Genomic DNA, 16,508 nt, shown 5'->3' on the forward strand with positions numbered 1-16,508 from the left:
TGCTAAGTCCGCTTTGGTGGTTTTCGGAATCCTCGTTGCGGTTGTTTTTGCCACTGCTGTTCTTTTAAAGGGCTCTGTGGCCCGGCGCGCTGGTCTATTCCCCCCCCCCCCCCATGCTTCGGGGAGAAAGGGGCACCCGCGGCAACGGTGTGCTTTTGGCGTGCTTGAAAGGGGTTTGAAACAACAAAGGGTTGCTTCTCAGGTTGGAAATGCCGCACGGTGCGGGCCCCCCGGTCGCGTTATTTGAAAAACAGCGCGACCTCTTTAGGGGCTTCGGGCCGGGTTTTTCTAAGGTTTCTGGGTGTTCCAAAAGGCGGCGCGGCCGCAAATCTTACCACCGGGGCGCCTTTTGCGGGATGGCTGCTTTTGTTTCCCCCGTGCCGGCCCGCCTCTGGTGGCGTCGGGGTGGGGCGGTCGCGGCGTGTGGGGCTCGGGGCGCCACGTCCCTGCTGGTTTTTTGGCGGTGGGGTGCTGGGCGGTGCTTTTTGGGGGCGCCCACGCCGTTCGCGGGCGTGTGAGTGTGTCGGCGTAATCCTGGGTTTTGTCGCCCGGCCCTGGCGGCCCGCGTGTGTGGTGGTCCCGGGGCGCCCCGGGGTGGGGTGGGGTGGTGCGGGTTGCGGCCGGTGCCAAGGGGACGGCCTATCCGGCCGGCGCGTGTGTCTGTGTGTACCGCCTGCGGCCGCTGTTTTTTGGGGGTGCCGAAGGTTTTTTGGTTTCCTTTTTTTGAGGCGAGCTGGGGTGTTGTGAATGGTTTTGGCGCCGTCTGTTGGGGGCGGTTGGTGCCTTTGGTCGGCTGCCGGGGGGGGGACTTGGCCGGCTTTGGCGCGCTTTTGTGGCTCGCTCTGGGTCGTTGCGGTTGGTGGTTTTTTCTTTGGGGGCGGCTGGGGTTTGCCGGCTCGCTTTTGCTGCGGCGTGGTGGGGTCCTAATGGTGTGCTGTTTTTCTGTGCGCGGTGCTGCGCTGACGTGTTTGTGGGTGTTTTTGCCTTTCGGCCTGTCTGGGGGGGGGGGGGTGAATTGATGAACAGTGGTGCTGTGGATGGGTTTCTGAGCGGGGGACTCTTTTTCAGCAGCCGTTGGCAGTCGGCGCGGCTGTTCGTTGTGGTTTTGTGTGTGGGGAGGGGGGCGATCCCCGGCGTGGGTGGCTGGTGGGCCTCTACGCCTGCAGGGGGGGGGGGGGGGGCTCACGCCCAAGCGCAGGGGCGGTGGCTGCGGCGCTGGTGTGCATGTGCGCAGCCGTGCGTGTCTGGCGAAATGGTGCCGTGTGGTCACGTCGTGCGGTTGTTGCGAGGCGAAGGCGTGCACTGGTCGGCGGAGGGCTTGGCCACCACGAAACTCTGCGGTTGGGTTTTCTCAAAAGACGCACGTGGCCGCCGCTGGGGTGGCGTTTTATGGTTGACTGAGGGACACCTGGTCCGCTCAACCGCGGCGCATGACGGCGCTTGCTGTGGTAAGGCAGCTCCACGCTTGATTTGGGTTGGGCGGCAGTGCGGCTGGCGAACAAACAGGCATTGAAAAGACAGCAGCGGTGTGCTGTGCTACAGGAAGGGCGCAGTACGCTTGCCGAGTGGCTGGGCACCAGATGCTCACCCATGCACACTCGGATGCACACACGCACAGATGCGACGGCGATAAGTTGCGCAACGGGTTGGAACACAATGACGCTGTGAGTGCGAAAGCATTACTCCCGAAGGGCACAGAGCGGCAGCAACGTCTTGTCTTCTCGCACCTGCCCTCCGCTCACAACTGCAAGCTGTCCGCTTGGCTGCTTGACGCAGACGGGATCGTGAAGTCAAAGTGCAGGAGGACGTCGTGGTCAGGCGGCGGCAGCGATCGGGTGAGGCGCCCTTCCTCGGCGCTCGGCAGTTCGTAGGAGTGCACACTTTCCGATGACGCGGCGTCGCGCCTCTCGTTGCCGCTTCTGGTGCTGTCCACTCCGTCGTCGTCCATTCGAGTTGGGGGTGCTCCTCGGCGCGGTGCCCCGTGACGACTCCGCCGAGGAAGACGGCGCTGCTTCGTTTCTTCCCACCACTGTAGCAGTAGCGTCGACCAGGCCTGCAGGACAACTTCCTCTGCTATAAACGGGTCCGCTGACGCCGCGGGTGCGGTGAGCACATTAGTTTGCCAAGCGTCCGTCGGCACACCATCAAGCACCCCACTCCCACTTCCGACCGGTGAGGCTGCTGCTGCCGCCTGATGTGCATCCGCGAAAGACGGACACAGACGCATGTTGCCCAGCCGTTGCCGCACTTCCGGCTTACTCGCGAAAATCACCATGTACGCCCACCATCGCTCGAGGATTTGGCGGTACTGGGCGACCATGGCACGCCGCTCTGGTGTGCTTTGGCCGGACTCGCCGCTGATGCGGGTTTTATCGTGCACATCGACTGCTGCAGCTGCCTTGCACGGCGCGGCGCCGTCCGAGGCCCCGTCGTCTTCGGCAGCACTCAAGGCGCCGAAATCGCTGGCAGACCGGCGGGGTTCGGCACGCTCACTGGTAGACGCTCGCAGCACCGCCTCCACGTCGCCTCGCTCCATCGCTGGAGCAGCTCCGCCACGGCTGTGGCCGCCTCCATGGGCGATCCTCTGCTGCTGCTGCGTGATGCTGTTGCTGCTCGTGTCCTCGCCCATCGTCGTGGCTCCAGAAGAGCGCCGATCAGACGCGTTCGTCTCCCACAGCATGAGGAACCCGTCAAACGTCGGCGGCGGCGGCAGCACTTTGAAACGAAAGGGTCGCTCATGTGCCTGCTGTAGGTCGTCAAGGCCCGCCAGCACACTGAGACTCGTCGCTGTTGCCGTGGTCGGTGTCGCGACTGCTCCCGGCGAGGGAAGCGACGGGGGAGCGGTGGAGGCGGCGAAGTGCACCAGGCCTTCTGGTGCTGCAGCGTTAGCCCCAACAGAGAGAAAGTGCAGTTGCTGGTGCTGGTGCTGTTGGAGGGGTGAGGGGATGCCGCCGCTACCGTAGCCAGCTGGCGAGTGTGGAGAGGCGGGATAGGCGGCTACCGGAGGCGGCGCTCTGTGTGCCAGAGGGGGACACGTGGTGAAGGGCGTGATGGCCGCCGTTCTGTGCAGCTGCTGCGGATCTGGAGAGGAGGAGGACAAGATCGACGCCGACGACGTCGTGTCCACAAAAGCAGGCTGCAGTCGCTGGGCCAGGGGGAGGGGGCTGCTGGTGCTGGGACCGCTGTTGTCGTTACTGTTCAGCACACTGGGTCGACGGTGCGCAGGCGACGAAGAAGTCGGCGCCGTCAGGAAGAGACCAGGTACGCTGGCGGCGGCGCTAGTTTCGGGGAGAAGTCCGTGCAGCTGTATTGCGTTCGGGTTGTTCAGCTCCGACAAGGACGAATGCTTTGACAGGGAAGGAACGACATGGTGGTGCTGTTGCTGTTGCATGGATGTCATGGCGGACTGCGCACCGAGAGGGCCACCCACATCCACAAGGCTCGCCGAGGTGGGGGTGTACATGTTCACGGCGGGCGGCTTATGCTGAAGCAGACGCTGCTGGAGGTCACATTGCTGGTGCTGATCAGCAGTAAGGATGGTGGCTGCGGTAGAGGAGTTGTATGGCCCGGGAGAGATGGAGTACTGCACATGCTCTTGCGACGGCGCCGTCGGCATCTGTGCAGGGTGCGGTTGCTGTTGCAGCAGGTGATGCTGTCGCTGCTGGGGCGGGGCGGCCGGCATGCTACTGCTGCTGCTGCTGCTGCTGCCGCAGTCATCGCGAGGAAAGGACATCATCGCCTGCGTTGCACAACGTCCTTGGAGCCGTGCTTTCCCGCCTTCTTTGTACCTCAAGCTGCCGGACCAACGCCCCGTCCTCGACCTTCTTGTCTCTCTCTCTGTGGCGATGAGAGAAAGACACAGGGAAAGAAAGGGAGCACACGCACATGCACACACACAGGCAGACAACGGCAAAGGATGGGCTGATCACCTCCTGTGCGAGGGATGGCGGCTACGCAGACAAAGGCAGGACGGAGGAGAAGCAGAAAACAAACCCACGAAGGAAAAGGAACGACAAGAGAAACACTGGATGTGACACACACACACACACACACGTGCACACAGCTCGAAACGATTTCGTTGCGCCGATGATGATGGCGGAGAACGAATACGAAAGAAGAGAGAGGGATGCGTAGCGTGACGCAATCGACGACGCAGCGGCGAACCACAAAACGAGGAGAGGCAAGGTGCCACGGGGGGGGGGCTGTGGAGGAGGGGAGGAAGGGAGGCGCGAATCGTAGAGAAACGCAAACGCGCAAGGAAGAGATCAAACACGAAAAAGAAGTCGAGAGGAGGAGGAGGAAGACAGAGGGGAGAGGATGGATGGTGTGGGTGGGCTAGGGAGGCGCTAGCGAGAGGGACGGCGAGGCAGGCAGGCGGGACGGGTGGTGGTTGTGGTGGTGTGGGAAGTGTACTGATGGAAAAGATGAAAACAGAGAGAAAGGATGGCCAAAGAAGTAAGGACGTTGGGGGTGCGTAGAGGAGGAAGGAGAAGGATGAGATGGGAAGACGGGGCGGGGGTAATGAGACTGGGGGAAGGTGGTGCGTGTCGAAGAATAGAGACAACAACAGCAAACGGCCACGCGCACGGGTAAGAAGCGAAGGCAGAAAAGGCAGAAAAGGGCAGTATAGGGTGACGCGCAAAGAGGTGCTTGGGTATCAAGAGCGGTGCAGACCCATCACGCACACCACTGCACACGCACACGCACGGGACACACCCTTGCCGCAACGGCGAACAGCAAAGAAAAGAGAGCGAGCGGGAGCAAGTCGGTAAACGAAGAGCAAGGCGTAACCACAACCAAGAACGCACTGTACGCACGCACAGGAAAGGGAGGCACGCGTAATGGCAGATGGGGGAGGGGGTGGAGAAGGCAAGGAAACCATAAAACACAGATAACGAAATGAAGAGCACCAATGTACGAGGGGGATGGGGGGGGGAACGCGCGCACACATACACGCACGCAAAGGATGAGGAAAGAGAGAGAGACAGGGGCAGCTCAGAACACAGGAAGGAGAGCGCGAGAGGTCTCTCGGGGGATACCGAATGGGATCTACGCGAAGAAAATAACGACGAGAACGAGAATGAAAAAATAACAAAAAAGGACAAAGGTACGATGGAGAGAAGCGAGAACCCCAGTATTCACAGACAGACGTGCATGCATGTGTATATGTATGTACTCTCTTTCTGTACGCACTCACACATTCATGTATGCGTGCGCCCAACATAAACACAAGAACACAGGGAAGAGAACGAATATTTCGAAGAGTGAGAGAGGGGGAAGTACCAGAGCAAACAAGCAAAGACAAGAATAGGAGGTTGTGTATGTGTGTACGAGTTCACAGACACACGCAAAGGCTGTGTGTGCAGCGTATACGTGGATCTCTCGGTCTGCGTCTCAGTGCACGTCTCGCTCCATCTGAGGTGTTTTGCGGGACGCCAGAAGGTCGGCAACCTCACCTCCCCTACCCAACAAAAAAGGATGGAAAACAAAGGAAAACAAGAAGGTGTCCGTGTATCAGCGTGTGCGTACTTGTGCGTGCAGACGCGTTATTGGCGGCGCACGATCGCCACACCCTTCTTTTTGTTGTCACGCGGCCTCGTCGTTGGTCAATGACTTCAAGTTTGTGTTGCTGTGGCGGCTGCCGTCTTCACCCACGCTCTTCTGCGCGTTGAAAATCTCCACTTATCGATTGCCTTTGCGATGGCAAGTCGTCACTGCTCTAGCGCAGACTGGCTGAACGAATGATGGCTACACGCGCACAGACAGCGCCACAAAACTGTTAACGCCTACGCACAGAGAAAGATCGAGGTCAGGGAAGGAGGAGGATGCGGCGGGTCAAACGTTCCCGAAACCTTCGGGCTCGCTACCGCCTTCTTTCACGGCTGCCTCTTTTTTTTTTTGCGATGCTCTTCTCCCTTTGTTTTGTTCTTTCCAGAGGATGAGAGGGAGGGATGAGGGGGAGGGGGGCAGACGCAATATCTTGGATATGCGTGTCTCCGCTTTCTCACCCACAAGAAACCCCTTGTCGTATGCTCGTCCTCCTCTTTCGGCGCTGGGGGACACGCGTAGGTATGCGCGGGTGTATGTGTGGATGTCTGGTGTGTGCGCGGTGATGCACCACAATTACCACCACCGCTACAACCGCTGCTGTGTACTTTCAAAAAAAAACAAGGTCGATCGAGGGGGCCTGTTGCTGTATCCGTGAGTGCGAGTGTCTGCGCGTCGTCGCCTTCGTTGCCAGTTCCTTCTTCCAGCGGACGAGACCGAGCAAAAACCCGATAAATGGAGAGTAGGGCACACAGAGGGAGAGAGAGAGATGGTGTAGAGAACCGAGAGAGGACAGCCGACTCGTCTACTCTCTGAGAGACAGAAAGGTTGACAGGGCTGGGCGGTTGGCGTATGCGTGTGTGGGCGGAGAGAGAGAGTACCGAAACCGCATCGCGGATGTTGTTTTTTTCCCCCATTTTTTTTTTGCTCCAACGTGTGCGCATTCTTTGCCATACAACCGGCGTCCAACCCCAGCCCGTCTCATAGGCCCCACATCGCCTGGTCTCAAGCAGCCGCCGGCACGTGCGTTACAGCAGGGTGCCGGCCCAGTCGTCTGAGCACCGCCCCTGACCCAAGCTCTGCCCACCCACCCGCTGCACCGTCCGGGATCCCACCGCCGGCATCAGCAGCGATGAGGCGCTCTGAGTCCTCTATCTGGTAAGCACTTCAAGCTGCTCCCCACAGACGATGTATGTATGTATGTGTGGGGGGGGGAGGGGAGGTGTACGGGAGACCCTGGGATACCACGCATTATGAGGTGTGTGTGTGTGTGTCCCCCTTCCCTCCCTGTGTGTCCTGGCTGGGAAAAGGGCAGAAGAGAGGTATCGGAAAACCAGAAGGGAAACGGAGCGGCCGAACGCAGGAGGCGTGTCGGAGAAAAGCGACACACATACGCACACTCAGAGAGAGAGAAAGAGAGAAGCCGCACGCGAAGAAAGGCAAAGAGGGGCACCATCATACACACATGCACATGCACATGCACATGCACATGCATATATACATATACATATATATATATATATACATATATACCATACACAGAGAGAGTAACGCGGCAGACACACGTATATACACACACACACATATATATATATATATATATGCTATACACATGTATACACATATGCACATTTTTTTTCGGCCGCATGTGCGTATCAACAGCCGTAGCCCGATCACACGTGTCTGTCTCTTTCTCCCTCGCCACGTCTCAAGGCGTGGTCTAATGATCCGGCTGTGCCACCCGCTGCTGCTTCGACGGGGTAAGGTGCGGCTCAGCGGCCTCAGTGCGAAGTCGCCACAAGGCGCGTTGACGGCGGTACTCGGCGAAGGTCACACGTGGCGCCGTCGTGCCGCCAGGAAGACTGCCGTATGACGGCATACTCAGCCGACGCCGTGACGGCGACGCACCGCTATCACTCATCGCTGCGGCCGAGCTCCGCGCAATGAAAGACGCGCGGCTGCCCTGTCGCTGCAGTAGATGGCCATGAGGGGTCACACCGCTGCACGTGTTTGAGTTGACGACGAAGGTTGTAGACTGACTAGTTGGGGAGGCGGCGCTGGCGCGGTTGTGGCGGCGGTCTTGATTGAGTGTTTCCTCGGCGCTACACACGCGCAGGAACAGCTGCTCGAGTGACACTTGCGACACGCTGTACTCTGTGATACCCAGCTCCGCCTGCGCGGCCCGGAGTGTCTCAAACACCTCGGACAGACGCACGATCGGCGGCGACTTTTTGGCTGTGCTCATGGCGCTGTGCTGACCGACATAGTTCTTCGCGCTGACTAACGGCGTCTGCACAAGCTGCATACTGCGCTGGCTTCGCTGCTGCTGCAGGAGCTGCTGCATGGCGTCCGCCACGTCGCGGGTCGCTGGCAGAGTGTAGATGTACCGCTCGTTGTTGAAGACTTCGATGAGCAGCGCCGATGGGAATGCCTTGAGCATGAACTGAAAGATGTCGTCGGAGGTGTCGATGAGGTCTTTGCCGGCGTAGGAGGTGGACATGCGACGACCCAGCGCGGAGTTGATTGTGCTGCCCTGGTTTTTGTTGCTCAGGCCGTGTGCAGTACTTGCGTTTGACCGTTGGCAGTCCGCCACCGGTGAGACACCAGCCTCCGCCGCGGGGCGCTGACGCTGCTCTTCGCGGCGCTTCTGCGCGCACCGACGCGCCCCCGGCGACACGCGCAGCGTCAGCTCATACGCATTCCCGGCGTACTTGTGCTTCAAGTGCGGCATGTCACCGAAGCAGCGTAGACCACCGTCCACCATGATGCCGACGCAGTCCGCGAGGGCTTCGACCTCATCCAGGTGGTGCGTCGTGAGAATGATGCAGCATTTGCGAGAGACGCGATCGATCGCACGCCAGAGCAGCTGCCGCGCCAGCGGGTCCATGCCGGAGGTTGGTTCGTCCAGGCACAACACCTTGGGTGCGCCGATCAGCGCGATGGCCACACTCAGCTTGCGCCGATTGCCGCTGGAGAGCTGCCTAGCGGAGGCATGACGGTACTGCGTGAGGTTGCAGATGATCAGGAGGCTCGTGACGAGGCTTTCCAGCTGCCCGACGGGCACACCGCGCACCATGGCGTAGAGAAGCAGGTGCTCCGTCACAGTGAGCAGGTCGAGACATGCGTCGAGCTGCGGGCAGTACCCAAGACACCGAGCAGCGCGGCGGCTCTCGCGCACCACATCGTTGCCGCACACATACGCACGGCCGCTCGTTGGCAGCTGCTCCTGCGTGATGATGGATAGGGCGGAGCTCTTGCCCGCACCGTTCGTTCCGAGGAAGCCGAATACCTCGCCGTGCATGATGCTGAGCGTTAGCGCACTCACTGCCACCTTCCGCGGCGCGCGGTAGACCTTGCGAAGATCGACAAGACGCACGGCATCACACGACGCCACCGTCGGCTCAGCCTCTTTTTGGCACTTCTCCTTGCTGTCGCTGCCCGTCGGCTGGCGTGAGTGGCGGCGCGAGGAGGCAGCTCTGATGGACAGCGCCGTCTGCTCAGCAAAGTGCTGCCGCTCGGCCTGGTAGACAGCGCCGCGTTCCTCCTCGACGTCGCTGTCCTCCTCCTGCCGCCGCCGCAGCACCTCCGCCTTGCACCAGCGCGGCGGCGGGTAGATCATCTCGGGCAGCGTGGCACTGTTTGTCCGGTTGCTCACAGACCGACCACTCATCAGCTGTTGCTGACTCTGCTGTGCCCCTGTAACACCCATCCGCGTGGGCCCAGTCAACCCCACGACACCGCCTCCCACGATTGCGTCAGCAGCTGAAATCGGGGTCATGGGCAGCGGGGTCGCATTCGACGCCACCGGCTCCTCTCCCCATTCCTTGTGTGGAGAACGAGAGGGGTCTGGGACAATGACTTTGGCCCGCGGCGGTGCGCCTTGCATCAGCGCACTCGTCCCCGTGCCCGCCACCTCCGCCGTCTCATTGGCGCCGTTGGCCGGGGAGCCATTGTCGTGGCTTCGCAGAATGGGCGACACAGCGCTTGGAGGTGGGGCCCCGGGCGACGCCGCAGCGGCGCTCACAGGCGTAGCGCTGGTGCCATCCACTGCGACGGCAACGGCGTCAGGCATCGTTGCCCGCCGGCCTCGTCGATCCGCCTTTTGCGTGCGATGACGCCAGCACCGAGAGCCACCGCAACAGCGGCACCTCCGCGCAGCCCACCAAACACTGAGTTGGTCGACGACCGCGCGCCGGTTGGGGTGGTCCCAGAGCAGCGTGATGGCGGCGAAGATGGGGGCCTCGACGGCCATGTAGATGACAGGCCAGCCTGTGATGGACATGCTCCACGCGGCCAAGGACGGGTCCGTCATCTTCTTCTGCTCCAGCAGCGCCAGGTTGAGGATCACCTCACCAATGGAGTAGGGCGGCAGCAAGCGGAAGACCCACCGCAGCGTGTTCGACGCCGAGAGCGTTTTTTCGAGCAGGCTCAACACGAACACCAGCATAACGCACAGGAATCCGGTGAGGAAGCTCACGCCCAGCACGACGATCTGCGCCGTCGTGTGCTCCGTAAAGGCAAAACTCACCATGTAGGAGCACCAGCAGTAGCAAACACCGTACGTGGAGAAGGAGGCAATCGTGGCCCCGATCGTCTCGCAGCCGACGTACTCCCAGCGCCGGAAGATAAGAAAGGTGACGACGATGAAGATCATGGACACGACGTAGGCGGTGAAGTCGAACAGGAAATTGCCGATCCAGTAAACGAGGTAGAAGAGCCCCGAGGCCGTCTGCAGGTGCCGCGCGCGTGACTCGTACTCCTTTGCCACCCACGCCACCGGATTAGCTGGCAGGAATGTGAGCGGGATCAGGAAAACAGTGCCGATGAGAATGCTGGAGATGGCGCTTGTTGCCTGCGTAGCCTTCGCATCCTGTGGCAGCCCTGTCAGGCTCATCGTGTAGGTGGCCGCGGCCGCATCAGCGCTCGTACCGAGGGCGCCAAAGTACGCTATGGCGTACATCATGTGCATCGCAATCGGAAGACTGTTGCGCGAGGACGTGTTGTATAGAAGCGTGCTGACTTGCCGCGTGCCGATGACATCCTGGTAGAAGAAGGTCAGATACAGCTGTACGTCGGGGTCGCCGCACTGCAGGCTCATGAAGCGGTTGCGGCTGTGAGTGAACCACGTGTCAAGCAGCTCACTGGACATATCCGTTGAGCTGACGAAGTTGGGGTCACTGAAGGACACCTTGCTAAAGTTGTGCCCATACTCGTGCATGCGCGCCACATCCCCCATGTAGTTTGTGCAGCCCGACACCTGCATCGCCGACTCCACGTCAAAAACGGAGGGCGAGAGGTACAGCGTCCCTTCGGTGCCGCCCTCCACCAGCTGCAGCGACATCGCCAGGAAGATACAGAGGATCGGGCAGACAATCTGAAAGAAGTGCATGCGAGGGTCGCGTATGGCGCAGAAGAAGCGCTTGTACATCATACCGCGCAGCTGCAGCCCCCACAGGTGCCAGCGCTGCGATGTCTGCCGCGACTCCCAGACCTTGGTGAGGTGATGGTCGGTGACCAGCTTGTAGAGGAAGGCTTCGCTGCGAACACTCGGGTTCGTCCCTGCTGCTGCTGCGGCGGCGGTGGTGGTGGGGACGGGGGCAGCGCTTGTTTGCGCGGCGCTTTCGCTCACCATGGCCTCTGAGAGCGGAGGGCAGGGCACTCTGTCTGGACGGTGGACGCGAGCCGCCACTGTGGCCACCCCGGGGATGCCACTATGGGAGACGTCCGTTGTGGTGCTTCCCTGGCGCTGCTGCTGCTGCGCCGTCAGTGCGGCGGTGGTGGTCCTCCGCACCGACGGCGCAGGACCGGCAAGTGGCCTGTTTGCCACCGCACAAAAGTCCTCCGAGCCAACGACCTCCTGCGGGAATTGGGCCGAAAAGCTCGGGGCGCCATCGGCGTTCTCGTGGTAGTTAGGGCTTCTGCTGCGACTCTCCCGTTGCCGCAGTCCCGTGACGCTCGCGTTGTTGTTCTCGGGGACACCGGCGATATGTACCCCGTCCGCGTCGCCGCCGTCGGGTCCTGCGGCCGCCATCGACCTCGCGCCGACAACGTCACTTGGTGCCTGATGTTGTGTGGGACTCGCGGCCGCCAAGTCCGTCATCGGGTACTCATCGCCATCGCTCGGCTCCGCGTTGTTGCCATAGTTCAGCGTCGATTCGTTGTTGAGGTAGTGCAGCGAGGCCCGCGACATGCGGCGGTTCACAAAATGGTGCACTAACGGAGACGAGGGGGCCGCAGGCGGGCCGCTGCTGGTGCGGCCGCCGTCTTTTTCGCCAGCGACCTGCTCTCGCGCCGCCGCCTCGTCCGCCGCACGCACCACTGCCACCTGTGAAGATGGCGCAATCTGGTGCTCGACGACACGCATGAATACATCCTCCAGCGTCGGCGCCCGCAGCGCGTATCCGCGGATGTGCAGCTGCCGGTTGCCGCGCGACTCCATATCCTTCAAAAACTCTGGCAGGCGGGCATCGGTGCTGAGTCGCAGCTGGTACACCACCTCCGCATCCGTCTGCAGCACCAAGGTGGAATCCGGGAGGTGCGACATGACGAGCTGATGAAGCTCAGCCCACACCGCAGCAACCTTGGCCTGCCGCGCCGCATCGCCATCCTCCTGCGCCGGGACGGGAGTGAGATCGAAGCGAAGCGTGTAGCCGACCCCAGCATACTGGCGCAGGAACGCGGTGCTGCCGGCGCACTGCAGCACACCCTCTGTCACAATGGCGATGTTGTCACCAAGCAGGTCCGCTTCGTCCATGAAGTGCGTCGTGAGCATAATCGTATGGTGCTGGGTCATGGCGCGCAGAAGAGACCACGTGTGACGTCGCGCAGCCGTGTCCATGCCGGCGGTTGGCTCGTCGAGGAGGACGACGCGGTTGCGACCCACAAAGGCGATTGCGACGGACAGCTTCCGCTTCTGGCCACACGACATCTGCGCTGGAATAGCGTCCACCTTTTCCTCGAGGTCGACGGCACGGAGAATGTCCACGACGGCGTCCTCCAGTTCGGCCCCACGCAGCCCCTTGATCTTGCCGTAGAACTCGAGGTGCTCGCGACAGGTCAGGTCAGGCCACAGGATGTTGTGCTGCGGGCAGTAGCCGATCTCGTGCCGCGCTTCAGCCACATTCTGGGTTATCGAGTGGCCTTCAATGAAGCAGTCGCCGCTGTCGGCGGCTAGCATGCCGGTGATCATGTTGATCGTCGTCGACTTTCCAGCACCGTTCGGCCCCAGCAACACCGCGATCTCACCACGATACATGTTCCACGACACGTTGTCCACCGCCGCAAAACGCTTGCCGTTGCGCTGGAAGTACTTGCAGAGATGACTGATGCGAACACCGATGTTCTTCTCGTCGTCGGTCGAGGAGTCGCGACTGATACGGGGGTCGAAGGCGAGAGCACCGGGTCGCTGCTGCTTCTGTGACGTCGCCGTCGCCGTGCCGCTCTCGTGCCGCTCCTTGGTTAGCCTCACGACATCTAGTGCCGTTGTCGTCCCCGTCGGCTCAGAGGCAGGCTCAGATGCACTCCCACGCTGAGCATTCCTGCGACAGATGCCGCAGGTGTCCTTCAGCCACACCCACGGTTCGATGATGAAGAAGAGCGGGTGCTTTCGGGTACCCCACTCCTGCGGCAGCACGGCATTGAGGTAGATCATGAGCAGCAGGTAAAGGACACAGTCGCACGCGAGGATGATCATGATGAGGTACGGCTCGGCGTTGAAGTGCGGGCTTTTGAAGTGGTGCATTTGAAAGCCGCCGCCCGCCTCGACGATGAAGACATCCGTCAGAAGTGAGGCGAGTGCGGTGGGGGAGAGAAGCGACAGGCCGATGACGATGCTGCGGTTCGCCGTGCCCATGGCGAAGATCGGCATCGAGAGGACAAAGTAGATCAGCGGTGACACCAGCGTCGCCATGCGAGCACGGCTCAAGAAGGCAGAGACGAGGCCGCACAACGGGATCAGAGTGAGGGAGTACACGAACAGAATAATGAAGACAGCGAAGGGGTCCGAGCGCGGCGCGACGACGGCGCACAGGAGCACCGTCAGAAGGATGGAGATGAGCACATACTCGAAGAAGATGACCAAGAGAAAATTCAGCCAGAGGGAGGAGCGCCTCAGCCCCATAATACAGACGGACTCCTGGATGCACAGTTCCTTCTCCAGCACCACGCGCTTGGTCACCTGAGCGAAGGGGTAGAGGAGAGACATCACCATCACGAGGGCGACGAGAGAGGGGGAGAGCGAGAGCAGATACGGCGTATGTGCGGCGATGGTGGGGTAGGAGGCGATGACGGGGTAGATCTCCTTGAACGTGTACGGACTGACCGCGCCGTTGTGGAGGTTGGCTAGCGCTCCTGCCTCCGCCCTGCTCTCGTAGAAGTACGTGTACAACATCTGCTGCAGCGACAGAAAGCCAGAGGCGAGGAACATGTCGGTGCCGTCGTACGTGAAGCCTCCGCGAAACTCCAGCGACACTGTCGGCGACGACAGTGACGGCAACGCGGAGCTGTGCAGCTGCACTTGCACATCAAAGCCATCTGTAATGTCGTTGACGATGATCAGGCCCCAGGTGGAGTTGAGAACCTCATCTGAACCGTTGGCCTTTATGACTGCGTGCGCCTCTTCGACCGTGTCGAAGACACCACCGTAGACATACTCGAACATGGCGCAGTGCTTGCGAAAGTACTCGATCAGCGCCGCCGGCGTGTTCGCCGCGGGGGCGAAGTACAGCAGTCCCGAGTATGAGATGGAGTCGAAGCGAGTCGTGGCGGACAAGCCGATGCCGATGCTCGAGAGTGCCGCCAAAGCGGTGCGGGAACGGGAGTCCTTGGCCAGGCCGGCCTTCTTGGCCATCCACTGGTGCACGATGATTGAGTCGAGGGACGGTAGCGAGATGATGATGCCCATGAGGGAGTTTACGTAGTGCTTCACCACCATCGCAGGTTTCTTGAAGCCGCTAAGGTAGCACAACCCGTACACCGGAATTCCCGATTCGTCGCCGTCGCACGAGTAGGGAACTTCAAGGTGGGCGCACGGGTGCAGCCCGTTGATCGGTCGCGTCGTGTCGTTGTAGCAAATATACGTCATGTAGTCGTGCAAGTTCAGCTGGTAGCTGTACACGACAGGGGCGGTGAAGACGGTCTCGGGGATGGAATCGGTGCCGAAGGCGACGTTCAGGATGATCAGGAGAACGACAAAGAGCAGCGGCGAAACGACCTCGGCGATGATGAGCAGCTTCTGGCGCATGTACTGCTGCCCGGTGCGCTGGAGCAGCGCCAGCACCTGTGTCCACCGCGAAATATGCACGCCGCCGGTCTTAGTGATCACGCTGTACGGCTCCAGCTGAGCTGCAGACACGGAGAGCGTGCGGTGCAGCTCGTTGCTGTGGCCTAACGACACGGAGTCGCCGTCAGCGCGGTTCCAAAGCCCGTCGCTCGGCTCTGCCGAGCGTGGCTCAAAGAATGGCTCCAATGCCAGCAAGAAGCGAACTCGTGACGCACGGCGCTCCGCAGCGGCACGGCAACCGCCTGCCGCTGCGGCGACAGGGTTGGGGGTCTCGATCTCCAACACGTCCTCACTTTTACTGCTACTAAATGGCGCCGCCGGCGAGACGAGCTCCTGCGCTGTGGGAAAAACATAGCTATGCAGCGGAGGGGACGGTGGGGCTTCAGGGCATGCAGCTGCCACGGCGACTGCGCCAGTCTTTGCGCCACCGTCACTCTGGCGAGTGGCTGCGTCCCTGTTGCCTTTGCTCGTCAGCTGCATCGTGCCGTTATCTGTCCGGCGGCGTCGGTGAGTCTGTGCAGATGGAAGGTTGCAGAGAGGGTGTGCTAGGGATAACCGAGGAGACCCCGAAAGAAAGACAAAGAAATACCCCCCAAAGAATAAAGGCGCCTAGCTGTACCGCTGGGCCAACACGCCAACCGACAAACAGGAGGAGGCCGCGGACAACGTACACGCAGACGCGGAACTCAGTGAGCCAGGGAGCGAAGGGGGAGGGGGGGGCAGGGGCAGGTGTGCGAACGGGACTTCAACCGCAGGGTTCTGTCCTTCGCTCCTTAGCGTTGTTGATTCGACCGGCGCGCGACGGCGGCCAGCGTCTTCGGAAATACAAGCGAAAAGAAGGCAAACAAATAGTGAGTGAGGGCGGCCAAAAAAGAATAACGTTTGAAGCGGGTGCAGGCGTGCGCGCACACGCCCATCACGCACTCACCACTCACACACGCATGTATGCACGCATGCATGGATAGATGAGTACAACAACAAAAGGGCGAGAGGAGGAAAGGAAAGGCGAAGGGGACAAGCGGGTGCACTGCGCTCAATCGAGGCGAATGCAGCCACCCGCACGAAAGGATAGACAAGCTACTGGGAGATGATGCCCCTCTACAGAAAGAAACTATGAATATAAATAAATAAATATATATATATATATAAGTATTACGTATGGGTAGGCGTTTGAACACTTGCGTGCCTTCGCCGGCGTGAGGAGAGTGAATGAAGAGGGCTGGAGAAGAAGGGAAGGGAGGGAGAGGGGATGGGGAAAGTGTAAAGAAGACAGGCCGTGTCACCAGCAGCATGCGCATGGTCCGAGAATCCAAAGTACGGAGAGGCGTGTGCAGCCGTGCCGCGAAACACCGAGCCGCACGACGCCGAAGAGGTCCGGATAGAAGGGCCGCGCCACGACTTGGCCTCGCCTCCGCAGCACGGTAAGGCGCTACTTTGGCGCTGGGGGCGCTTAGGAAGCTCTGCGGGGTCAGACGGCAGACTTCGTCCCAGCTGCTGGCCGTCTTCCCAGCGAGGAGACGGCGATGATTCACCAAAGGTGCGACGTAGCGGGAAAAAGGGTAGCAAGCCGGACTGCGTCGTCGGCCGTGCTGGACGCAGCGGGAGGAGAGCCCCTTCGGCCCGTCATGCCGTGTTGAGGAGCGTCCGTTCGCGATGAGCCCCCCCTCCCCCTCAGTTGGCG

The 16,508-nt window shown here is 60.8% G+C and overlaps 1 protein-coding gene and 1 pseudogene across 2 annotated transcripts; both read right to left on the reverse strand.

Moving 5' to 3' along the window:
* Nucleotides 1-1,738: 1,738 nt before the first annotated feature.
* On the reverse strand, nt 1,739-3,736 carry LINJ_15_0790 (hypothetical protein, unknown function; the record flags this gene model as incomplete). Its single annotated transcript, XM_001464376.1, has 1 exon — nt 1,739-3,736. The coding sequence occupies one exon, from the start codon at nt 3,734-3,736 to the stop codon at nt 1,739-1,741; it is 1,998 nt and encodes a 665-aa protein (XP_001464413.1).
* Nucleotides 3,737-7,255: 3,519 nt separating this feature from the next.
* Nucleotides 7,256-15,307, reverse strand: ABCA7 (annotated as a pseudogene). The gene has a single exon. A coding segment is annotated over exon 1 (8,052 nt).
* Nucleotides 15,308-16,508: the final 1,201 nt, after the last annotated feature.

This window comes from Leishmania infantum, chromosome 15 (assembly GCF_000002875.2).
Source record: "Leishmania infantum JPCM5 genome chromosome 15".
Classification (NCBI taxonomy): domain Eukaryota; phylum Euglenozoa; class Kinetoplastea; order Trypanosomatida; family Trypanosomatidae; genus Leishmania; species Leishmania infantum.